Source organism: Synchiropus splendidus, chromosome 5, assembly GCF_027744825.2.
Source record: "Synchiropus splendidus isolate RoL2022-P1 chromosome 5, RoL_Sspl_1.0, whole genome shotgun sequence".
NCBI lineage: Eukaryota > Metazoa > Chordata > Actinopteri > Syngnathiformes > Callionymidae > Synchiropus > Synchiropus splendidus.
Genome location: NC_071338.1, coordinates 11,556,194 through 11,583,242, shown reverse-complemented (window position 1 = coordinate 11,583,242; position 27,049 = coordinate 11,556,194). Strand labels below are relative to the sequence as shown.

General features: G+C 40.6%; 1 protein-coding gene across 3 annotated transcripts in view; it reads left to right on the top strand.

The window, feature by feature from the left end:
- The window catches only part of capn15 (calpain 15), a 44,761-nt gene that overhangs the window by 12,791 nt on the left and 4,921 nt on the right, over nucleotides 1–27,049 (top strand). For all 3 annotated transcript variants that reach the window (XM_053865235.1, XM_053865236.1, XM_053865234.1), the window contains 8 exons: nucleotides 8,184–9,852; nucleotides 17,813–18,021; nucleotides 19,186–19,369; nucleotides 20,482–20,705; nucleotides 21,080–21,205; nucleotides 22,427–22,579; nucleotides 26,481–26,642; nucleotides 26,727–26,962. In XM_053865235.1, coding sequence (XP_053721210.1) covers nucleotides 8,206–9,852; nucleotides 17,813–18,021; nucleotides 19,186–19,369; nucleotides 20,482–20,705; nucleotides 21,080–21,205; nucleotides 22,427–22,579; nucleotides 26,481–26,642; nucleotides 26,727–26,962 — 2,941 coding nt within the window. In that variant the 5' untranslated portion in view covers nucleotides 8,184–8,205. The remainder of the gene's footprint in view (nucleotides 1–8,183; nucleotides 9,853–17,812; nucleotides 18,022–19,185; nucleotides 19,370–20,481; nucleotides 20,706–21,079; nucleotides 21,206–22,426; nucleotides 22,580–26,480; nucleotides 26,643–26,726; nucleotides 26,963–27,049) is intronic.

Here is a 27,049-nt window from a genome sequence, read left to right as displayed (position 1 = left end):
TTGCTTCTTTGACTTTCAAGCTCTTCTGCCAAAGCATGGTGAAGTTCGTATGCTTCACGGAAAAGTTGCACATTTGAATGTTTGCTGAATGTTGTTTGAAACTTTGGTTCATTTGTGATAATACTATGATGTGTTAAATACATGTTAAATTAAACACAATTCCTAGGGAATACATTGGTTGACTAAGTGCAAACATTGTAACATTCTAAGATATTTCGGACTTTATATTAAGCCGTTGGTCTTCGGACACTCCTTTAAATGGGTGTCCAACGCAGTAGGATGTAGGGATAACCTTGTGCACCCACACCAGCGACATCAGCAGCAAGTGGAAGTGGAAAATAAATCGATACTCATCATTTGTATTTTTCAGGAAATACAAATTGCAGCACTATTTTGCATGACTTATAATTATTCCAATGTTGTGTTTCACATTGTTCCATCCCTCGTCCTTATGGTCATTCAATTCCTGAGGCAGCACTTATGCTCATAATACTTGTGTTTTGTTGTTGCACCGTAGTAGTGTGTCTTGTTGTTGAACAAATGCTCGTAAGTGTGGGTGCTGGGATGCTGTCAGCTGTGGTCATTAGTGAAGCCTCTTACATTTATTATCAACTGGGTTGGATCAAGGCCATCTGGCATTGTGCGTTGGCATAGTGCAGGATTGCAAACTGCTCTTCTAATAAGTTCAAGCTTCAATCATTCATAGATATTTTTAATTCAGAAACTTGTGAAGTTTGTTGAAGTTTGAACAGTGATTTGTCTTGGAAAGATGAATCGGACTCATGTTACAGTCAAATATGTTAAAATACCGCCACACAAAATGTACTACTGAAGCTGAAAAGCATGACTTTGAATAGGTTAATGTTGCAGTTACTGGAATTATGAATGCATCTTCATCTGGTTTATCTTTAATCCTGGATAATTCCTCCAGTCGTGCTGCTGGCAGATGTCGGAGATTATCTTTAAATTTAAGTCTATCATCATTCATTGGCCTGTTGACATCATACGATAAATATTATTGGACTGTTCTGGTGTCATAATGCTGCATTTTCTTCCATGCACGATTCTAGCCTCATGATGGCCACATGATAAAGGCAGGGTTGTTTAGTGCCATTGAAGATTGATAGTTGACACCTTATTACAGTTAGCTGTTTAAAGTGCATGTCACTGATCCCTACTCTAACCAGAGGACTTGTTTAGTGTAAATAACATGTACGATTCTTCAGCTGCTTTATGTGGGTCCACATGTTTACTTCTTCTTTATCAGTTCCATGACATCTAAAAGGAGCACACTTGTTTTTTCACCTTAGCCAGATCAAGATCATCTCCTTTGTGCCTGGGGTTGTGTGTTTGTTCCCTTTAATTAATTATCAGTGTGTGATATCAGACGAGACACGGTGGTGCATTCTGATACAGCTCACGATGCCACGCTCTTCCCTCAGGGCCTGGGCCGAGGGCCAAACTTGGAGAGGCAGTGCTAATGGCTGATCCACAAAGGCCAAATGTCTCACAGCAAGACAGGGCAATGCTGGCGAGACTCGGCTCACTTGATCTTCCAGTGTTTTCTATGTGGACGGGCTCCAAGCCAGCAGCCAAGGGTGACTCACGTTCTTTCAGAGCTTTTGCGTGGCCAGATCAGGGATTGTTCCCCGATATCTTCCATGAGGCTTGAAACTGGGGCACGGTGTAGAACCTTGCTGTCTTGGTAACCTGACAGACTTTGCTCTGTCAGTTTCATTTGGGGTTACGTTGTGGCTGTGTAAGGCGGTGTTATGGAACAAGAGAGCAGGCCAGAGTGTTTGTAGCTTTGTGTCGAAGGAGGTGATTTTGTGTTTTATTTTCAATCTGTTGCCTGTTTTGTGAATGTAGTCAAGACAGTTTTTGACAAAGCTGCTGCCTTAATGATACACAAATGTAATTACTGCAGTGTCATGTTACGGTAGTTTAATAGTTCATGTGTGTCTTCATGAGTTTGGTTATTAGTATCAACAAAAACAATTGGGGGATGACTGTTCCACATTCATTTTCACCATTAAAGCAAGAACATTAACTTGAATGATTGGATAACTACCCACGCTGTTTTTCAGGAGTGTAGAGATTGTAAAGCAGAGACTGTTAGTTGGTTAGTTTACTTGTCTAGTTTACTTATTCTTTTTATTTTTATTTTTTAGCATTTATCCCCACATTTTTATTGTTAAATGACATGTCCAGAAAAAGAGGGACCTCGTGAATGAACCCAGCCTGGAAAATGTTGTGAAAATATGTCCGCATTGTCCACATTTTCTGTTTCTATATTATTATTTCACACAGCGTTGTTGTGACGTTTAACTAATTTAGCAGTGAAATCCATTACAAGCATTAAAACAAACAGAACAAAACCAAACAAAGGCATCTTCTTTTGTAGTACAGAAGTCGTTAGGGCTGGGCATTTTAAGGCACCTCACAATTTAATTATGATTGAGGGGCAACAATTCAATTCTCATCTTTTCTTTTTAATTTCTTGACATCTCACTGGTGACGTAAACAAAAAAACAAAGAGAAATAATGTAATTAATTTATTTCCTTTACATTTTTTCAAACTAATGGAAATGTTTAAAGTGTTCTCTTATTCACAGAAATTTGGTTAACACTCAAAAATATAAATGTTCATTGCACTTTTCACATCAAAGTGAGAGAATGTGTTTTCATGTTTGCTTCAATTACTTCAGAATGAGGTTTATCTGGGCGTGCTATTGCAAACAAGTTCACAACAGTTTCATTAAGCTCGTTGCAGATAATAACAAGCCAACACTGATTCAGGAGATGTTTATCAGTCTCATAAAAAAAAAAAAAAAAAAAACTGGAGCCGCATAATAATAATTATAAATTATAAATAATAATTATATAATAATTCAAGAGTATTCTGTCGAATATTTTTTGTAATTAATTGAGTATTCAGACAAAAATATATATTTTTTTTGTTTGTAAATGAACAATTACAGAAACACAACAAAAAATAATATTTAATATAATTAAATAATCAAGTATTACCCCACAAGCTGAAAAGTTTGTTTGAAAATCATTACTAAGCCTGAATAACATATGAGCTTAGCTTTTTACCTGACTCTAAATGAACTTTGTTGTGTGTGTCACATTGTAGACACTTTCATATAATTATAGGTGACCTATCAGCCAAGTCTCCATCCTTAGAGGAGCGATATTGATGTGCATAAGTCATCAAATATATGCGAGATTGCTAACCGTATTAGCAGTGACTTGGTGATTGAAAGATAAGTTTCTTTAGAATGTCTCAAATGTTATTTCACAGTGGATGGCCTACTAACTTCACAGACAAGTTGCCAAACCACACGGTGTTAAAAGTGTCCAACCATACCTGACTGAGCTGATAACAGCTTGGCTGACGTCATATTTTTACTTTCATCTTCTTCACTCCACAGCGCTGACTTTTTCCAGAACACATTGATCTTAACAGCAAACGAGGGTCCCTGTCTTAATTAAGAAGCCACACATTCAACACTACTCAACAGAATTATAGCGTTATTTTTAGACATGCACCAATCCTACTTTAAGGGCCTGATATTGATACGTGGGCTGACGGAGGTATCGACTGATGCGGATTCAATACTGTATACACAGGCATGCGTTTGTCTTCATATCCAAGCGGAAATTCTCCCATTTCACACACAATTTCAGACTTGACACACTTCCTCAATGCTTGTCCTTGCCACGCCATCTTTACTTCAGTTTTTGTGTGGAAGGGTGATGTCAGTGTGTTACATTCAATGTAGAGCTCACAAGTGCTAACAAATGAGTGCACTCCCACAACACACGATTCTCGAAAAGCCCACAGCAACACGCCAAGAAGATGCTTTCAACCTTCTTCAACATCAGAAACTGCCAGGGGTGGACACAGCAGCATCTTTTTTTCCTACAATCTTCTTTATGTACTTTCCATGACAGCGCATGGTGTGTTACGGAGGTGCTCATGTTACGGAGATTGACGTACGTTTGTTGAGCGCTGTCTGAGGTGGCAAATGTTTCTATGTGGATGACCGGAGTTGTTTATGGTTCATTAACACAGTAAATTAAAACAGTTACTGGCAGTCTAGCGTACTGTAGTTTCAGTATGGCCGCATCAGTAATAGCATGGAGATGGATGGTTCCCGCAGTCAGCCATGTGTGTTTATGTCCACTCCATATAGCGTGTGGGTGGCTTTTACTGTAGTTCCATCGGTTCATTTCAGCTTTCGATGGCATTGGTGCATCTGTTTTCTGTCTGTGTGCGTTCAAAATAATTTGGAAAGTTATGTATGGATTTTGATTCTCCAGTCTCCGGAAAATGTATGAAATGGGTCACGGAACAAGTGATTAAATTTTGGGAGTGATTGGATCACCGCATGGATCCAGGAATCTTGTATCTTGTAAGGATTGTTGACAATTTTCGGCATTTGGGCCTGATTAGCTTTTTGATACAGGGATTTTTTAAAGGATACTTTAATTCGGAGATTATGTAGGGCTGGTCTGAAACCAGTAATTCACTTTCATTATTTCACCTTATCGGGCTGTTTTTTTGAGTTCTATCAAGCGATTGGTCAATTCAGACCATGACGAAGAACATCATAGACTTCTGTGTTGAAATTCTGCTTATCAGAAAGATGGGCTTTCTGTCGGTAAAGTCCCTCTTTGACTCCCTCTCCACTGTAAGCCATTGGCAGGCCGCCCAGGTCTGCGACACTGAGGAGCTGAAGTGGGCACTTTTGGAGCCGCTTGACTGAACACAGGCCCAAGGACAATAAGTGTGTGCGTGCATACATTCAAGTGTTTGTGTGCACACCTAGACCCCACAACAGACAACATCCCTTTATGTGACAGTCCCATAATCACTTGCTGTTGAACTGAAAGTGGTGTGCGCATGTGCAGTTTTGATGTGGTCACACCTTTCTAGACAAGGTCAAGTTCGTGTTTTCCATCTAGCTCTAGCTGTCCCATTCAAAATGGTGTCTGGAATTCAAATATAAAGAAGAGGACAGGCAGCACAGTTAAACCTTGATGTGAGTTACATCTACAAACGTGTTAACTCCATTGTCATATGATTATTGAAATAGTTTTGAGTGAATAATAGTGAAAATATTATATTCATTATAGCATTCAATGTGTGTGAATAAATGTGCTAGCGCCCTAAATTGAAACTATGTACAGCAAGCATTTAAAGGAACTAGTGTAAGATTTATTTATTTTGTAAACAACTTGCTTTTTCACTTGTCACTGAAGTATTAAAGGTACATTCCTCCATACTGAGATGTCCTAGGTTGTGTGTGGTTAGAATAGCCAACATTAAGAAAGTGGATCGATTGTTGCTGTGTTGAGGTTCATGCAAATGTTTGACTGTGACGTCTTTTACTGTTTCGTGAGTGATCCGACATCAATGGCTCTTATCAAATAAACAACATAGCTACATCTCCCTTCCACTTTTGTTTGATTGATTGTGACTGTATCTCAGTATATTTTGTCCTTTTTCATGACACATAATGAATGTGCAATTGCTGTCTTTAGCCAGCCCTGAATCAACTGCTTTGAAAGAGCCTTCACGTGGCAGACACTATTGTTTTGCTCTCTCGTCTGAGATGAAAGGTGCCTGACAGCTATAAAAATGGCCATTGGTGAGAACCTGCCATTAAGGATGAGGTGTTGACACTTGTTGTCTACCTGGTTGTTGTTCTACAGCTCAGATTGCCTGGAAGAGTTTGAAGAGCTAAGGGTGGTGTAGATAAAAGTGTCAAATGTAAAAACCTATCAGAGCATGTTCATATTCACTGTGGGAGGACATTTCCCAGCAGGGTTGGCAGTGACCATGTGTCTTGAGATATTCTTGGCCTATAAAAAGGTTTAAACTAATTGTCTATTGCTTTTTAACGCATTAAGTGTGAAATAATTAAAACATGTCTTCCAATATATGTGGCAATATCATTTGCCTGCAGGCACTTCAAACTATTTGACTTTGTCTTCTGTGCTCTGACCTTCAATAATTAACAATAAATTAACAGTAATTATTCATACTTGCTTGCAGCCATTTGTTTAATCAATTACATTTGTATAAATATCTGAATTTCATTTATTACTTGACTCATTCACCTCTGACTGCACACACAAAAATAAAAAAAAGTGCAAGTGTTTTTCTGTACTTTTCTTATCACTGGAGGATATTTCATATTTAGGAATTCTAGGCAGTGCTTCTCACGGCCATCGAACTAAACCAAAGAATCTTCCACCTTTTCAATCTGTCGTCCCAGGACTGAGCTTGCACACAAAGTCACTAAAAAGTTCAAGATATAACAAGTAACTGCAGAGTCTACATATAGATAGAGCTGCATGCCTGCATACTGACAAGAGCACACGGAGAGCCAGCAGCAAGATGTGTCCTTCCCCTGCTGCGCTGCTGCTCCTCCAACCTTGCTTTTGTGAGTGCGTCTCTAAGAGGTCCCCATGGGTTTCTGAGATTTGTGTGCTTTCAAAAGGTTTAATGGTCTTCAAATGAGGACAATAAGATGGCTTGGACTCAGTGCAACAGTGCAGAAGACTTATCAGAACTTATTTTTGGTGACCTAATTTTATAAGTGACAGAATTTTTTTTTTCATGCCGCCACCCTAAACCAGAGTTTCCTCTTATGTTGACAGGTCTTTTGAAGGCCTTTGACAGTTTAATTTAAATTTGATCTAAAATAGTGTTACATTTATTGGTGTTGTTTATTATTTTTTGCTCTGTTCATATGCCATTTAAATGCCCCATGCCGAACAGTCCTCTCATCAAAAGTAAATATCTGGCCAAAGCAGAGGACAGTGAGCACTCTCCGCACCCTACCATCCCCATGCTACCTTTTCTGTCTTCACACATGAACAGCTTGAGTGGCAGTGACATTAACAGTTTGCCTTAACACACATGGATTTCACCACTTCTTCTTCCAGTCTCCACTTATGTTCGAAGGGTGTCTCACCATGCCGATAATGTCAAGCTGCTAAAATATAAGCATCTGCTGTTGATAATTATGTGCATGCCAAACAATTTGCCAAAGAAATTCCACTCCACAGATGGTGTCCTGAGTTCCTTATTGCTCTCCACTGTCTTCTCTGCTCCCACCACTTTCAGTAGGTTGTGATAAATATGTATTGACAGAGGCTGTTCTTGAACTACTGAAAACATTGGCCAGTGTGGCATTCAAATATGCTAGTCGTAAGAGCCACCACGCATGTCAAGTTGGTTAAGAAACTCAATCCAGCATGGAACTGACATGGCTTCTGGTCTCACCAATCTACTACCCATGTTGCATCCATGCATGACTAAATTTAATGGTTTTAGATTTGAATTTGTCCATCCACTACACTTTGTTATTGGGAGGAAATCCGTTTCCTCTCCTCCTCCACTCTCCTCTTGCTGTCTTCTTGGCTCTAATCATGTGGCCATTTTCTATAGATTTACTGCCTTCAGTATCCCCAGGAGAGAGATTTGATTCCCCCCTCCACTCACTAGTCTTTCTCTCTCACGCACTATTTTTCTATTCCAATTTGGTCTTCCTTTGCTCATTCAGTGTCCACTATGTTTATGCATTTCTCATATCTAGTATACTGTCGATGTGAGGAGAGAATTGTTTGGCCATTTCCTCTACTGTGATGTGTGCTGTTAATCTGTGATTGACCTATTTTGATTCAATATTTATTCCTTAATACATATTCCTGTTTGGATTAGAATTCTAATATGTCTCTACTTATCTGAATTTAACAGTTTATGTTACAGGCCATGGGGGAGTTCTTCTTATCTTTCTTCACAGAATTTGCTACAAAGGTTGAATAATAAGCTAATACTAAAATACTGTAATATGTATTGTAATATGTATTACTTAAAATGTTCAGGTGACCCATCATTCTGAATTAAACAAATGTTCTTGTTTGTAAATATTGCTTCCTTTTACTCTGACAGAAATACGAATGGTTCCCCCATCACAGCAATAATGGTGCTATCAGTGAATGAAGTTACTGTATGACACCATAACTGTTAAATTGCTGTAATAACCTGAGGTGTGTGTCATTAATAAGTCTTTAAGGAAACGCACCATGTCAACTGACCCTCTCTGTAGTATGACAAATGAATCAACTCTGTTAATTCTGACTCACTGTTTTCTCTTTCCCAGCCACTCCCATTCTCCGGGCTCCATGGCAGCAGCAGTGCGAGGCACTGAGTGGTCATGTGGACGCTGCACCTTTTTAAATGCGGGAGCGGCCCCACGTTGTTCAATCTGTGAAGCACCTCGACAGAAACCTGACCTCAACCAGATCCTTCGGCTGAGCAGCACCGAGGAGCACCGGTGGGCTTGTCCTCGCTGTACCCTCAACAACCCCCAGGGATCTGGAGCCTGCTCTGTTTGTGGTTTCGGACCATCTCCCGCCACTCACACACAGCCCACCACCACCATCGCTGCCACAGCCAACGGTCTCCCACCTGCTCCTGCAGAACTATCGACACCAACTGTCAAATCAGCAGTACAACTAGAACCGCAAGGACAGCATCCTGCTAAGGAGGAAGTTTTGCGGCGTTCTGAGAGCAATGGGGAAGTGGCCAGCTTAGAAGGACAGCATTCTGGCTGGGCTTGCCCACGCTGCACACTTCTCAACACACCGGTGGCTCTGTCCTGCTCTGCCTGTGGTGGGCCAAGGAAACTTTCTCTACCTAAAATCCCCCCAGAGGCCCTAGTGGTCCCTGAGGTCCGTACGCCAGAGCTAGCTTTTCCTGTTAGCACAGCTGGAACTGCCCCACTAGTCATAGATCTAACAGATGAATCTCCTCCCGCCCCACCCACTGACCCCCAGGAGCCACCCCATGTGTCTTCTCAGACCTCGTCTGCCTTTTCTCCCTTTTCCTCCCTCCAAAACAACCCTGTTCCCCGTAGTAGAAGAGAGGTGCCACCACCCGGACGCCCACCTAATGTGGGTACAAACACCCCAAGTCCTACTTCCCCATCAACCATCTGTGTTGTGCCTCCTCAAGCTGGCCCACAGCGACCAGCCAAGCCCAAACATGCCCAACCCCAGGAACCCTCATACCCTAGTAAGCGCCTCCCTATATTAGAGGAGGAGGACTCTCAACATCACCGTCACAACCATCACGTTCCTGCTAGTTCCTCCACTGAGCCTACATGGAAATGTCCCGGTTGCTCATCGGCTCTCACAGGAAACTCATCTAAGTGTGAGAGCTGTCGATCCTCGCGAAGTGGTGCTGACCTTATTGATCTTGTGGGCTGTGAGACGGTACGCTTCACTCCAGCCAGCCCCTCAAGCCCAGACTTCAGCACGTGGGCCTGCTCCAAGTGCACATTGCGCAACCCAACAGGCGCCCCAAAGTGCTCGGCCTGTGGCTCCTCTAAGCTGCATGGTTTTCAAGAGCAGCAGACGCCCCTGTCCCGCTGTTGTGCGCATTGTGGCCTTCCATCTGGGCCCGGGTCTTCGTGCTCCTGTACTCCTTCCTCTACGTTGTCATCCTCAGGACATAAAACAAGGAAACAAGGAAGAGCATTTCCCTCCTCATCCTGTGCAGTAACTGCACCTAGTTCCTCCTCTTCCACGTCAATCTCGACTAGCCTTCAGGAGCATGTTGGACACTGGAATTGTCCAGCATGTACATTGATCAATGAAATAAAGGCCAAGAACTGTGCCGCATGCCACACACCCCAGCGGTACCTCACCCTTCGCAAGGTGGTGAAGCCTCTGAAGAGAAGAGAAAGCATGCACGTGGAGGCCCGTCGACGAGATGACGAGGGTGTAGCCAAGGAGCTTTGGGAGAACATTGTCAGCTTCTGCAGAGAGGTATAAAGCATTTCTTTTTTCTAACGTTTCAACTTTTCTGGCCACTTTGGTCTTGAACTACTCTTTCTGTCTTTGGCTTCTGTGAACTTGAAGCTTTGTGTAGAGAGAAGTTCTCCACTGCTAGAATACTAATCATTCTGAAGAAGTTTGAATTTTTCATTGTCTTGCGTTTACATTCGTTTATGAAGAAATAACTTCTTAAGTCTCAGCAAACTTCAAGCACAGTCAACATCAGTCGCGGGAAACTCTAGACTATCAGCATCCATAATGTTTTCAGTTTGATATTTTTTAGTTTCGTTTTCTGTGAAGTCTTCAATCTGTTCAGCACCACGGGGTGCACAGTGGCTTCCAGTGCACTCTTCCCTTCCTCTGCCTATTTTTTTAATGGCATCGGCTGTGCTCCCTGATTCCACAATCTCTGATTTAAGGCCATTAAAAGCCTTCTACACTTGCTCTGGCATCAGGGGCTGTGGCCACTGAATTTGAAAGTGAGCCTATTAAACAACTGTGTTTTCCCACTCTTGATAAATATAATTCAGAAAACTTGTTTTTTGGTTAATTCTGGTTAAACATTAGGCATTTTATTATCCCTGATCTCTCCTGAAAGAACGTTTTGTATCAGTAACCTGACACTGACGGTTGTGAATACTCCCCAAATGCACTGAAGACAGTGGAACCATGTCATTGCTCTGCAATTCAGTGTATTCCAGCCCTTAAAATTATTTGCTACTCAGTGAGATCTTTTTTGACTCTTTTTTTAAATCAGAAATCATTAAATCTGTGTTGTAAGGTGCCACGTAAGGTTTAGCTCGGAATCTTTTGACTGAAATGCTGGCTTCACATGCACTGCTACACTGCGTTGCATGTTTACAATCCCTGGATTAAAGCTCTTAATTGCATTATTAATGTGTGTTCTTTGAAAGCCACAGGCTCGCTGCTTGGAGCTTGGTAACAAGGTTAGTTCTGGAGGAAACAAAACAGGAATTAATGAAAGGATGTGAGAGGCCAAATGTACTGTAATGTTTTTCCAGTTCCATTTTTACATTTATTGTCATGAATTTTTCTCTTGGCCTTTTCTACTTCATACTATCTTATTTTTCATGACTCTATCTCGTCTATCCCACCATCATCCAACCCTCCCCTTGTGCCCTAAATGCTCTTGTGTGGGAGTGAGAACGTGCAAGTTTATTTGCGTGCATGCGTCCAAATGCAAAGGTCAACACGGGGATGGTGATCTATTTTTAAAACGGGGCTGCAGGGTGACACAGATATGATGGTCTTCCCTATGGTGAGTGTAATCATCGTCAACAGTGACTGCAGTAGTTCATTTAGGATGGTAGGAGTTTAGATAGGGAGAGGGCACTTTCAGTACACAATTATTGTGGATTTTTATCTGGCATCATAGCAATTCCCTTTGAACCAAAGAAAAAGGTGACCGAAAATGTACTGTATATTTTATGTATTTTATTTCTTCTGAAATGTTTTCTTCATCCTTTACATATCAATCCATCCATTACATATTTATGGTACACGAGCTTGACATCTGAAGGAATATGTTATAATGGTATAATAAAATGAAAATATTTACATAGTCTCGGACATAATCTTAAGTTTAGTTTCCACAGTGTGTAGGATTCTTTGCAGCTTGTCCAACTATGGAAATGGATGGGTCCATTAGCAGCCTAACCCTATTGGTGTTGCCCCCAGTGCATCACAGTTGGCTACATTTTGGCCTTTCCCACACTGTTCACTTTATGATCCCCAGGTGTGCCAATTAGCCATTGTTGGTCCATTGCCCTATCTTCCAATGAACCGTTCTGATAGGACATGGACCATTTTACATCACAGTGCATGGTTCTAAGGTTTGGCCGTAATGTACTAGCTTCTTGGGTGACGCTGTTTAGAGTTACATACTTAGTGTTATTTGTGTCTGTCTATATCTGATGCTACTAATTTTCCCTGCCTGGGAGTGACAGAGGTTACCTTTTCGCTGTTTGGATGAATGTTTTTTCAAGATTCAGGAACTTAGAAGTGACTAGATTTTTTGTGGGGTTCTGTGGTTCCATGTGTATTTGGGAAGGTTTGGAAGTTTTTCCTCAGTCAAATGTGTGGCTCCTGACTAGTGTTGCAAATGGGTGGAAAATATCCGGTAAATATCTGAAAAGAATCTGTTAAATTTCGATGGGATTTTTGCGAATATTCCATTTTGGACACTATCCTGAGAATAATTGGAATTATAGGAACTAAATGGAATTTAATGGGATCTAGGAGAACAAACTATATATACTATATTATATCCAAGCATATAATATAAACAGATGTCATAAGAAGACATTTGTATGTGTCAGTAGATATTTCTGTTACAAATTAATTTCAATTTATTTGTATCTAGACCAGACAATGTTTTAATTGCTTGTTTCAAGGATGATCAAAAACAAGAATTCTGGGTTCCTTATAACCCGACTCACAACCCCACTCATTAAAAAAACACCCCCCAAAAAACAAAATCACATTCAAAATGTTTAAAAAAAGACACCATTCAAAAACACTTGCCACTCTTCAATCAGATACGTAGAGCACTCTTGAAAGTTTTCTTTTTAGGAACTATCCAAAAGCCTGAGGGTATGAAACACTGCATAGAATTAACACTCTAAAATAAATTGTGTGTCTGTGCTGACAAAATGTGTTGTTTTTGTTCGTTCAACATCATGTTTTGGAGTTATTGTGTTAGAACCTTGGTGTTGGTACCAGCAATGTTGAATCATGAAAGTTGTTTTATTGACTGCATACTGTTTTTATGAAGTCATGTGAAACAAGCTCCTTGGCAGAGGGATGCGCTGCCTCAGTGCTTTTCTAGTTTTCTATTTGTGCATCAGGACCTCTTTTGAAGTGAAAAAAAGTCACCACAGTGAAATATCATTAATATTCATTGTGCACAATTGGTGCTACTCGTCTTGCTTCCGTTCTGTTGACATTTTGAATGATATTTTGTGTTTGTTTTTTTTCTCATGCATGGGACTCCCTGCCGTGACAAGGATTCAGTGTGTGGCAGTAGTGCTGCTGTTTGATACTTTTGTTTTGAATTTAATGACAGCTGCAGTGAGAACGGCAGCACGGTGGTCTCTTATCACAGCTTCTTTAGTGGATAAATAGGTTGTCAACATATAGTAGTATAAAAAAAGTTCTGCCACTCTTGTGTGAGAAGCAAAAAAAAAACACCAGAGATTCTTTGTTTGATGCTGAACTGGAGTTTTGACTTGCAGCAAGAGTTGAGAAGTCAACCTATGGGTCGGTAGATGTTCAAGTGAGTGTCACAACACAGCAGTGTGATTCCCTTCTGAGAAGCAGTCACTAAATATTGTGTCTTGACATATCCAAAATGTACTAATGTATTTTTAACACAAGACTGAATGCTATTTAGGCTCACTTTAGGAGTAGTCCCTTTGAAGGTGTGTTAAAGCTGGAACAAAGTTCACTCATCATTGTACAATAAATGTGTGCTCTGCTTTTTAAATGTGTTCATTTGAAATGTATTCATCATTCAAGGCGTTTTCTGGTTCAAAATGATAATTGCTACGGTTTTGTTTGACTAGCTATTTAAACCATTGCTGAGATGTTCTCTGGCTATAAATAAGGTTCTTCATGAGAAAGACCAGATTACAAATTTATTTGAGATTCAGGTCCTTCTAAGCCCAGGGGACGCTCCAGAGGACATTTTATGAGCGTGTGATAGCATCAGACGTTTTCTCTGTAGGCCCACTGGAGTAGCTGCTTCACAACAGTGGACAATGAATTGATCAAAAGGCTGATTCTGTCCTTGTTTGGTCATTTGACCGACCAGAGGTAGTGAGGGACAGAAGGACATTTGCAAAGCTCTCATCACTATAAAAGATCCTGTCTCACCCACCACAGTGCTCAGTGACAGACACCATCATTCTTCATGCACTTGTGACCCAAAATATGGGTCATGATGAGTTCCACTAAAATCTTTTTTCACTCTTGTCAAAATTATTGATGTGAAAAAGTGGTGATATTGAGTTCTGTAAACCTACTGTATTGGCTTACGGTGTAATATTTTGATGATATTATCATAGAAAATATTGCAAAGGTCTGTTTAACCCTTTCATACCCATCACCTCTATTGTTTCCATTATGATATCAGTCAAGACAGCAAGAACCTGTCTGTGGCTGAAAGAAATGTAGGTGTCAGGGGTTGAAGCGTCAAAACGTTTTGAGTCCTTGATTGGAGCTGTCATTGGCTTTCATCGGAATATCAAAATCAGAAGAAACTGTATGTACAGTACAGTCTGACCATGCAACAGTAGAAATCATTAGTGCTCAATAATGATTTTGACTGTTCAATTTTAATATATTGTTTGATTAGATTACTCATAATGTTATATTTTTCCTCACTCACTTTGTTTTTATTTCCTTTCTTTTAAGATTATTTGATTGTTGTGCTCCTATTTTGCATATTTTTCACCACACATTCATTGTATCAGTATCTCACTGGATAGTTATAATCTAAGTAGTATAAAAATCTTATTCTTCCATTCTTTCCTCATGTAATATCGGGAACCTTTAAATTTTCAAATGATGCAGCCATTTTGTAAACTGAATATAGATATAACTTGGTAAATGCACATATTACTATTTTTTATTTCGAAGCTGAGTTGCTCTATGAGTATATGAGATCTGATCACTGATGACAAAAAAATGGCAAGAAAGCCTCTTTAAGCACTGCTATAGAGAAGCTGAGGAAAGCGTTTGCTTTACGTATATTTTACAGTCATACTCATCCTTGGAGACGAGTTATTACTGCTAAAGTTCATCTCCTTAAGGAGCAATTTGGACTTCATTATTCTGACTCCCTGAACCTGGGTCTTGTCCCTTGGTCACTTATCATATAATGTTTCATTTTATTTCACTGCAGTGCACTAAAATGTGGCACTGGCTCATTAATTTTGAGTGTTTTGTTCCTTTTGGTACAGTAAATTCACACTTTCACAAGTCAGTGTCGTAAAAGCTAGGACGAGGCTCACGTAGACGCCAGATAAACAATCCATAAACACTCTACAGTGGATGGCGATGGCGTGGAGGAACAGTTGAAGTGATTGTGTCTGGTAGCTCATGCTGAATCGAAGTAGCAAAATTGGATTGTGGGAGATGGCGACTAATCAATTGGCTTCACTGTGAGCCACCAGCGGGGCGCTCACATCCTGTCTGGCAGCACAACAGCCTGGGTCCAAATCTGACACCGCAAGTTGGAAACTAGATATTCCTGCATGTGTGGCGGTTTGTCCTCTCAGGTTTGTACAGAAGCGTTTAAGATGAGCTGATAGCGTTCCACTGTGCTCAGGTTATCAGCACAGTAATGATGCTAGCACCTGAGAACACGTTTCCTAAATCCATTAGTGAACCTTGCCAATGTAGAGCAACTATGTCACAATGTGGTGCATTCAATTTTTGGAATTGATTTGTCAGTGTACTGTCTCTGGGCTTTCACATGGCAACACATTTAGACTCCTGTTGCGCTTGTCAGATGTGCAGTTTCTGTGCTTTCCCCCAGATTGGCTGGTTCATAGAGTGCACTTGGGGGGTTGGGAAGGCATGGTTTCTAAAAACAAACTGAACTTCCAACATTTGCACTGGAGGAAATTAGAATTTATTCTGCGATAACACTTATCTGCCTTTCCTGGGAAACTAGATGGGTCTTCTGGTGTGACAAAAGTACAGAATTATTCTGACGTTCATGGCTTGTGTAATGTACATTACATTATTCGAGTGATTTGCAACTTTTGTTTTTTCATCCTGATAATTTTTCCCACAGTGGGGCTAATAAAGGCTGTCTAATAGAATCTAATAAAAAGGGTCTTCATGGATAACTGAAATCGATGTCCACAGTAACATCTTGTTAGTTCGTTTTAAGTCATACTTAATGCAACATTTCCCTGTGTTAAGGGTTGGCCTGTGGTTGGGCAGGGATGTATTTCCGGATTTAGTGCATAATGCTACCTGTGTGTACTCCAGTTACTGAAAATGAATGACCCTCTCAGATACAGTGTGCAGGTTCCAAATGCTGCAGCGCAGTTATATTTTCCTGACCATGCCACATACTAAAATGAATAAGATTGTCAGTTACCTTACTTTTTTTGTTTCTTAGTTTGTTTATGAATTTCATTGGCTGTGGGATTATTACGTAATGCTGAAGATGTGGACTTGATAAAGACCCCAAGTCATCTATTTGCTGAATTTAGACTCAACTTGACAAAATGCTTATGGACTTGGACTTAAACATCAGTTATTCCTGACTTTTCCCCAAACCCTGGCCACGTTGACACGGAATCATTCCTGTCTATCTCAGCGTGCTCTACAGAAAGTCGTCACTTCACAACAATAAGAGCGGAGTACAGGGAGTAGTGATGATTTGGCAACATCTGTCTGATTGTAAGTCAAAATCTTGAGCTACTTTTTTATTATACAATGAGCAGCTATCAATCACAGTGTGGTACAGACACGGTTAAAGCAAACAAAACAAACAAAAACTTTTGACATCCCTGTACGCTCTGTCATGTCCCTACCTTTGCAGTTCAGTGTGACTCATAATAATAGCTCAACATCGACATCAGTCCACACTAACCTCTTTTTCCGCACTCTGTTGTTCCACTATGCAGCAGACGTCCTATACTTGTGCACAACGCGGCCTTTGTGAGTGTATTTCAGCAACAACTACTGGCCTGGCATCCAACAATTGCTGGGAAAGTTAGTTAGATGTCAAACAACAGTCAGCAGAAATTGTACTAAAGGTGTTGCTAAAAAAACTACTGACTGCCTTTCAGTCATGTCTCTATTGTGCACAAGTGGCTGACAGACTTTGGGAAAATGTATAGCTGCATCAGGCACAGTCAGGAAATACACAACCCTGTTCGTTTTGTATTTCGTGTTCTCATAATTCTGTTTGACTGTATTCAATTGTGTTTGAAAAATGTTCTTGTTTTGATGGTTACAGACCTTCCACACGTACATGACCTGAGTACTGTATATAACTGTAGAAGTTTTGAGTGTAACAACTTCAAACGTTAATGGTGGGTCATGGAAGTGACAAAAGAGTTGAGGCTTGACTCTGGACTTGAGGGAAAAGTCTTGAGGGTTATTTGTGACTTCCAAAACAATGACTTTTTACTGTCATAGACTTCCTTCCTGATCAGAGGTTGTACAAAATTCCTCCTAGACCTTAAATGCACTTGGATGTGCAATTAACATGTTAATTGTGTGACTATTGGGATGTTTGTTTTGGTAAAATGTTTTGTTTTTAACCATCATAAATGGAAATTAAAATGCAACTGCTGATGTCTGAAATAAGATGTCTGAAAGTTTGACTTGTCAGTATTAATATGCACAGTGGACCATGTAATGATATATCTTTTACAGTATGTATCTTTAACGTCTGATTGTTTTCTTGGCCGAATATAATTTTTCATTTATATACCACTGAGGCAAGAGTTGAATGCAGATACAGATAAGTGTTCCATGCACATTTGTTGTTGTAACAAATAGTACTAATTTGAATTGACATTTTAAGGTAAAGTAAGGACACCTAAACGAAGGGACTTGTCAAAAGAACTCCTTTTGTTGGCATGTAGGGGTGCATATAAATGTATATTGTCTTCTTATACACAAAAGAACAACTAGAAAATGGACTTGCGCTACAAAATGAGAAATGCCATTAACATGCCACAGAGCTCGCAGCTCCCCATCCTTTACCATTAACCACCAGTCGCTGTATAAAATGTTTTTGTGAATTTGTTGTGACAGAGGACTATCATATGTCCTGTTTGTTGATAGCGCAAAAATGCTGTATGTGTTTCAGTGTGACCTATTTTTAATGACAACATTTGAATGAAATGAAAACATTGTGATCCATCTCTGCTTCACTCTAATTTCTCCTATCTTTGTTCAGAACTCTGTGAACTTCGTGGACGACAGTTTTCCACCCGGACCTCGCTCAGTTGGCTTTCCAGAGGGCGACAGTGTCCAACAACGCATTAAAAAATGGCTTCGGCCGCACGAGATCAACTGCAGCAATTTCAAAGACCGAGGCGTCAAGTGGTCTGTCTTCCGCACGCCACGACCCTCTGACATCCTGCAAGGACTGCTGGGAAACTGCTGGTGAGCTGTCAGAACAGATCACCTATACATCCACCAACTGACAAACACATGACGTAATGACAGTGGCAAGAATCTCATTGACCATTTGCTAAGCCTAAACAGGGAATTGGGACGTCTTACGGTGAATCCTTTGTAGAAGAGACTAAGTACTTACCATGATTCAGCTTGTTTCTGCTTAAGGAAAATAAAGGCGAAAGCTAGAAGCAGAGGACTAGTGTTAAAGGAGAAAAAGAAAGTGAAGAATAGGAGGATGCAAACAGAACAGAAGATGAACAGTGAATGAAAGTGCAAAAAGGGGACACATGTACCGCTGCACCTGACAGGAAGATTATTCTTGGGGGTGTAGTTCCGGACTCATCCTTTATCTCTTTGCCCTTGTTCTGTGTCCTCGGGGTGTGTGTCTTTGTGTTGGCATCCACAGTGTCTTTGCACACAAACAAGACAGTGCCGACATTCACACACTCCCAGTTCACGTTTTTCTCCGTGGCAAGCACACATTTCTTATCAGGAGTAACCTCCCTTGTGCCAAATTCTCCCGCTCATGACAGGATGTAACCTAAATCTTTCTCTCCAGTGTCAGCCCTCTTTCTTTCTCCCTTACTCTCATGTGAATATTCTTGTTTAGCACATTTCTTTTGGCACTTGTTTCATGTGTCACGCAATGACACATGAAATCAGGAACATAAACAAGGTTAGACTTAGACAATATATATATACATATATATATTGTGACGAGTATTGCCTCAAATCTAAGACTACTGAGATGTTCCCATTCATGTTTGTGATTTAAAATTGAGTTTCTCTCATTTTAAAAAAGCCTTTTCTCATGAGGAAATCACATTTTGAATATCTTTGTTTTAGTTTCGGTTGGCATCCACTTCATTATTTTATTTCACTCAAGACAGCAGCTACTTCCAGCTAATAGCTGCACCGTCATTTGAGTTACAACTCACTAAAACGTCATTGATTAAATGAAGAGCTAAAGCATTACATAACATTTATAGTTTATTGCTGAAGATTTGTGCTCATATTTTACCTCTGTTGTAATGTTTATCAGGTCTGTCGCTGTTATTTGCGATGAGTTTGATGGTTTCTAAATCCTCATTTAGGTTTGACCATTTCTACTCTTTTTTTTTTTTATTGACCCATTTTCCTGTTTCCTAGGTTCTTGAGTGCATTAGCGGTGCTGGCTGAGCGTCCAGAGTTAGTGGAAAGAGTGATGATCACCAGAACCATCTGCACAGAGGGAGCCTACCAGGTCCGCTTATGTAAAGATGGCACCTGGACCACGGTGCTGGTGGATGACATGTTGCCATGTGATGACTATGGTTACCTCCTTTTCTCTCAGGTGGGACAGGACACTAAAAACAGAGAAAAAAAAATCTCTTAAGGACATGGCAAATGTGAATAGACAGCGCCCGTACGTCAGTTAATAAATATGTGAGCATCTGACATATATGAGCTGCAAGCCACCACACAATGTATACATTTAATTCCAGCAGAATAAATACAGTAGAGTCGTCCGTGTGGCCCACCAAGCATGACTATGGCTCTTGAGGCGTGAACTCCTTTCTGCGCAGTGGACCGTGATAATGGAATTCAGTCGATTCTTTATAATAATATCACATTATTACATAGCTGAAACAGCATCTCCTTCGAATCAGTATTAGTTCATTTCTCCTGATCCGTTACCCGCTTGTCTCTTAAGACCTGACAGAGAATGAAAGCAGTGCATGTCAAAATCTAATTATTTAACTCTTAATTAATGGAGACATTGAGTCGAATTATGCTAATCACACAGTACAGGAAAGAAACAGGATGTGCTTGGGAGGTAGTCCTCCTTTATCCTGTAGCTTCAGCACACTTTTCAAATCTGCCTTGTCATTGTCACTTTTGCCTGCTGTTACGATATGTGAGTACTGAGTACTTACTCAGTCAATGTGATATAACATCAGCCATTTTGTGAGTTTTTCTGTGGACGCAGGCTCATCCTTGCGCCCATTTTTTATTTAGATTGTTGTTAAGAATCTGCAAATCTGCCTTCCTGAAAGCCGGTTTTCTTTCATGATTCTAAGTAATTTGTTGACCACAGACCTGCATTATGCAAAACTGACCTTTTCTGGTTTTTGGGTTGTTATTTTGGGTCTGCATTTTGTCTGGCTTCCCTTGTAAAGCATTTAAATAGTGATGATGACATTTATTACCATAAATAAAGTACCTCTTCATATGTGTATTAGTCATTACAGAGCACTGATTTGCATCTTTGTTAAAGCTAGTCTGTTTTTTGCCCATTTGGACAGTTATGAGACAGTGCTGTAATCAGCAGATGAGTTAGAGCAAGTATTTAGTTCCGCACCTTATCAGCAGCTCAAAAGCCGACATCAGAACATCCTGGCACTAACGATTCTCTTTCAACAAACGTACTGCTATTGACACAGAAATCCTCCTCCTGTGCTTCAGGCCCAAAGGAAGCAGCTGTGGGTGGCGCTGATCGAGAAAGCCTTGGCAAAACTCCACGGCTCCTACTTTGCCCTGCAGGCAGGGCGTGCCATTGAGGGCTTGGCCACGCTGACGGGGGCCCCGTGCGATTCCCTGATGCTACAGGTCAGCTCCACCAACCCTCGAGAGGAGCCCATCGACACAGACCTGATCTGGGCAAAGATGCTCAGCTCAAAAGAAGCTGGGTAAGACATGAAGCCTACCTGACGGCTACTTGTGTTTCTATTATTACCCGACCTGTCATCTAAAAGAATATTTAAACAAACACTTGTAAAGATCAAACGACGAATTTGAAACATCAGTGGGAAATGACAATGAGCTCTTTCAAAGCTACAACTGCGATGAATTTGAAATGCATGTCGCTAATAAAAGAGGCGTTCTGATAAGCCCTTTCATATGCAAGTATCAAAGCAGCACTCGACAGCTCACAGCAACCCAAACAGGTGAAGTGATCACTGGCTCCACTGTGGATCCATCTGCCTTTCAATTTTATTATTAAGTATTCAGCTGAGAAATTCAATAAGATGATGAACCCCTAAAGCCCTTTTTCTTCTTCCAGGTTCTTGATGGGTGCTTCATGTGGAGGAGGGAATATGAAGGTGGACGATGTTGTCTACGAGTCTCTTGGTCTGCGACCCCGGCATGCCTACTCCATCCTGGATGTGCGGGACGTACAAGGTTACAGGTATGAGTGAATATGTTTTGGTGTTTTCTGGCAATATTTTGGATTGAGCTCCATTTAATCTTAAATTAAGTTAAGGTGAGCAGCCCTAAATTGAACTTTGGGAATAATCGTTGATCAAAATATGCTGGTCAAGAAATGACAATGCTACTATAAAACAGTGGTACGCTGGGATTTCTCCCCAAGCGGGAGTTTTTAGCTTTTTTTGTCAACCTGTAGTGAAGTGTTGCAATGTCAGAACATTAAGGAGGAAGATGTACAAACATTCCAGGGAGATCCCTGACGTTGTTATTTCTAAACTAGGATTATACAATATGAGGCAGTGATACGATGGTGTTGTCCGAGACCTAGGCCTTTTCCTGGACAAAACGTAGTTTGCTTTTATTTTATTGAACTATCGTCAAATTGTCATTGTGTGGTGTGTGATGTCCAAATGGTGCATGTGTCCTCAGGACACACAATGCTACGGCGGATTGCTAACAAAGACTTATGTGGATACAGCTTGAAATTTGGCAATTGGTTTCTTTTCCGATGGTGCGTAGCAGTGAGGTGCTGTGCATTATCATATCTCAACAAGTCGCACTCATGGGAATCTGTATACAATTCTGTATGAAGTGTTTTTTTTTAATAATTGCGCATGTTCCAGCAAGAACCTTGAACCTTTAAAGTACATACTGTAGCTCAGATCACATAGTTGTATGGTGCTTTTTATGCGTTCCAAATCCATGAATCGATTGAATGTCTCACCTCACGCTCTGCTGTGTGAAACATTTAGAGGTATTCTTTAAAACTCTTTAAATGCAGAGCTAAAACATGCATTTTAGGTCCTTAAGTTTAAAGCTGACACTTGAAAAATACACCAGTAAGAGACGGATCCGATTTCTGATAGCCAACACTGGCGCGTCGCCACTTGAGTGGGATTACTTTGATGTCATTTCACACACTAACTATTCTTCCTTCCCACCTGTGAGAGGAAGTTGAAAGTCTCTGTAAATCCCCCATGTCATTTGATGGAGAGGCCCACAGTCGCTTTAATTCTCTGCTGTTAAGCAATTGGAGTGGAAGAACCGGACCACAGTCTGACACTGGACTGACATGACCCGCTCACAGTGAGGCATGCGTTAATAGGGCTGCTAAGGAGAAGAGACTCCCTTTGTGTTTAAGGGCTGATGCTATTTAAAATCAATGTAGGTTCACTTGGAAACTGTTTGTCTGCCCTTTCAGGTTGTTGAGACTACGTAACCCTTGGGGTCGCTTCTCATGGAACGGCAGCTGGTCGGACGAGTGGACAGACTGGCCTCAGCATCTGCGCCACGAGCTGATGGCACACGGGAGCAGTGAGGGGGTCTTTTGGATGGAGTACACTGACTTCATAAAGTAAGCCTCAATTACGTGTCAATGACTCTCTTATGTATAATCTCTCATAATCTGAGGGCTGCTGTCACTCAACTAGCTGCTGACTTCCATCTAAGACTGATTAACTGAGGTGCCATCCCTTTGCTGAGCACAGATTGACTCCCAACACGATTTACAACACTCCTGGTATGAGCTCATTTTGGGCTGAAGATGATCCATTGTTTTGTAATCTCACAGCTCACTGACCATCTGGACACCAAAGTTGGTCGGGTGTGTTTGTTTTCACGAGCCGCGTCACAAACAGAGCTGGCATTTTAACATTTTTTTTTGTTTGTTTTTTTCTAGCTGTTCAGATTGGGTTGTTTTGTGAAATTGCCTTTTCTTCCTATTTTGACTATATTATGTTTCTGATAAGGATGTTGTGAAATTGTCTAGGGATTCTGTTGTGTCAAAAGATTTTGCTCAGATTATGTCATTCTGTTGTTGTCTTAAACTGTTCTCAGCCTTTTGGGGATTATTTATCAAATTGTGATGCCATGGCCCTATTTTGGTTTTCTTCCATGTCTGTGCCCCTTTAATGTCATTTGTGATCTTGTCATCGACTGCAGTGGTGATCTTTTCTTACTGTGTTGTTTGTCTGATGCAGTTCATTTGATGATGGTGTTTTGTCTGAAGATGGTTTGAAGTCATTGTGGGATTGTGTTGCCAGATTATGACACTAGTGTTTTCCCATTGTAGATTGTTGTTGAGGGATTGCCATGTTGTGGTGTTTTATGATTAATACATTCATGGGATTATGACTCGAGTGGAAGGGCAAAGTTAGTGATTGTTTTGCTTTACTGTTGTTTCATTTGAGGTTGTGCTTTATGGGTTGGTGCTCTGAGTTGGGTGCATTGTTGCGGAATGTTGGCCCCTAGTGGAGATTTTTCTCCTGAGGCTCAGGGGGATGTTTTACAGGCCTTTGACCATGTCGTAGTATTTATCCACTTTTCATTGTTATTTTTGGTTTTGTAAACTGATTATGAATTTAAATTGCGACATAATCGAATTATTAGGTTTTGGCCATCTAGTTTTTCTTCCTAAACTTGAGATTAATAAATTTTTTTGTTCATTGTTTTTATTACTATATTGTATTTTGTCTTTTGATTCGGTTTTGTGGTGTCGACCAGGTTGATAGAATTGTGTAGCTGTTTGACAATTTTGTTACGGTCACTATTTTAACTGTGGTGTTTGGTCAAATTTGTGATTTCCATTGACCAGATTTTCGCACATCTTATTCAGAAGTACACATCATCAAATCACAGAGAAAATTAGTCGCAGATGCATTCGTTTTTGTGATGGAAAACGGACACGTGCGAGTCTGTGTGTGGGATTTACCGGCAACTAACGGAAACAGAAAAATGTCTGCGGCCCTTGTCTGAAACATCTAAAGCATAGGAACTAGGGATGTGCCAACAAAACGAGTGGTGTAGGAGTACTTACATTTGAATACTGTCCAGTACCTGTGTACTTATGCCATTACACAGTTACTTTGAATTTTATTACTTTTCCGTACATATTGTCTGTCTGATTTAGCTTTCTATAACGGTATGTTCAGATTGTTAAGTGGATGTCCAACATCCAAAGTTGTGAGAATATTAAAAGTTGTGAAAATAGCTTTGACTATTATTTTATCTGAAGAGGTCAACTTCCAATTACACATATGCTGAAGTAATGATAATAATTATGAGCTGTACAACTGCTGATAAGCAGATGTACTGTTTGTGTTTCAGCAACAACATATATTTGACTGATTTAATGACAGTAGTGTTGCATTTGAGAAGCTAAAACTTTGGTTGTGATGGTCGGGTCTGTATGCATGCAGAAGAGCTCGGAGCCACACGTGACCTCAGCAGACTTTTCTTGGGTGCTTTTTGGATCCGTCTTACTCAAAACAAAATGCAAGTTCATACATTTATTCTCAAGTTAATCGTCCAACATTCTATCTGCATCATGCCACCCACTAGTGTTACGGCAGCATGTCGGCGAAGTCTCCTCAGAGACCATTTAGATCTGTTTAAATTGTAAATTCCGTGCCCACGGGCTTCACTTCCGCATTCGACTAGTTCTTAGGGTAGTCGATAGAATAGTCGACTCTTGAAACTGTCATCTGTGGCAGCCCTAATTTTATTTTTTGTGAGAACAAGTGGCGAGAAGACAAAGCAATGACTGCTGACAGTGTCTCTAAATAAAATCATGAAAACGGAATTCTTTAATACATTAAGATGGGGCAGCTGCTTTTGTTAACTGTATTGACTTGTTTTTTTTCCTCCCTCGCTACCCACCTTCTGACTGATGGTCAGTGTTGCAAAATCAATCAGGTGTGAAGGTTCACCCAAACATAAATTATGTAAATATGTGCCTCTGCGTCTTTTATTTATGGCTCTCCTGTCAGGTAGAATTAGAGCTGTAATAAGTCCTGACACTGGTGTCTCCTGAGTAACTCCAGGAATATGTTTTTCTCCAGTGAGAAGCGCATTTGTCTTCCTAGTGTTGTCGAATATACACTTAGTAGAGTAGTGTGGATTGCAAGTGCAGAAGCATAACAGATATTGGCCATAAGATAACAAGAGGAGTGATAAACAGCAGACGTATTTCTATCCAGAGATAACTGTTTTGTCGAAGACCTTCAGCACACATGGCTCTTTCTTCTCCTCCATCTGCCTGATTGTCAGGACAACAACAGTGAGATGTAAGATGGTTGTCAAAAAGGTTCAGACAGTGATGAAACAGAAAAGAACAGAGGAAAAGCGATGTATGTCCCTCTGGGACTTTTCTCTTCTTTGAAGACGTCGGTCTTTTGTTTGTAAGTAATGGTTCTACTCCTCTTCATCCTCAAGGGCCCGACTCGTGTCTGACTGTTATTTCCACATGGTCTTGACATTGCTTAACTTATGGCAGCAGAGATTAAGGGTTCAAACTGTTCTTTCGTTTTCTATATTTACCACGGTTTACTCCTAGAAGCCACATTTGATATGATGTGACGTACAAACCTGAAACATATGTAATGCTTTGCTGGAGAAACGAGCATGAGGAGAACGTACAAGTGAGGCACTTCAATTTCCACTGACCGCCCTTCAAGCCCACCGACAGATAGAAATAGAAAAAAATAGAAAAGGTGCAGTAACGCCAAGACATCAGATGCCAAAAATGTGTTGATAGTATTTCATTTTATATATTGTTTGTCTAGATTGCCTCAATACAAATCATAGTGGAATATCTTTGCAACCGAACTATGGGGAAAATGTGTAATGTCACATTAAGGCACTGAATTACAAGGTATTTAAAAATATATATATCTTGTAGCCATCTATTCTGAGGGACAAGAAATACTGCCTACAAACATCACTTGTTGAAGGAATGTGATTTAAAAAGCAGAACAAAATGAAAAGAAAAAAATTGGAAGTGAAATGAAGTGAAAATTAAGTTAGATGAACCTAAGCCATACAGGGGGAAAAGTGTATGTAAAATAATGCTGCAAAAACAACAGCAAGTGCCAATATGAACTTCTGCAGTTAACAACTGCGTACAGGTTTAGGATTAATTCTTGGAATACATTAATCTTATATTTTTGAAGTTAATATTTTTAAAGAAATGACAATGCAACTCAAATACAAAAAAACAACCTTGTGACTTCTGTGTTGTTGCTTTCACCATTCTTTCTCCTGAAAAAAATAATTTAAAGGTTAGAAAGATGCTATAAATGAAGCGTACAGATTGAAAAGTCATGTAGCCAATATATTACAAACACGGCACATTCCATGTACTTACTTATACCTGGTTGTCATGTCGACAGTAAGTGAGATTGAGACAGTTTTTTTTTTTATTTGATAGATATTTATGATCCATCTGCGACAGAATCTGAACTCTTTTCATCCCACAGGTACTTTGACTCAGTGGACATCTGTAAGATCCACCATGACTGGCAGGAGGTCCGACTGCAGGGCTGCTTCCCTAGTAAAGCCAGCGGTCCGGTCACTGTCACGGCTCTCACCGTTCTGGAAAGGACAGCATTAGAATTTGCCCTCTTCCAGGAGGGGAGCAGGTAATTATCATCACCACACGACACTAAGTGCAGTTCTGCGCCTCTATTTTTGTGCTGACTCATTCATCTCGCTTGCTTCCACAGACGCTCCGACACAGCAGACAGTCACCTGCTGGACCTGTGCATCATGGTTTTTCGAGCCTCGTTTGGCAGCAGTAACAAACTGACCCTGGGTCGCCTGTTGGCTCACAGCAAGCGTGCAGTGAAGAAGTTTGTGGGTTGCGATGTGATGCTGGAACCAGGGGAGTACGCCGTCGTCTGCTGTGCCTTCAACCACTGGCAGATGAACGTCAGCGGGACTGGAGGTCCACCCACACCTAGTAAGATCCTCGTCCACTTAGACTTTTTGGTGATGCAGCAAACAGCCAAGTTTTTCACCGCTGCCCCGGCCAGATGGAAATTATTCC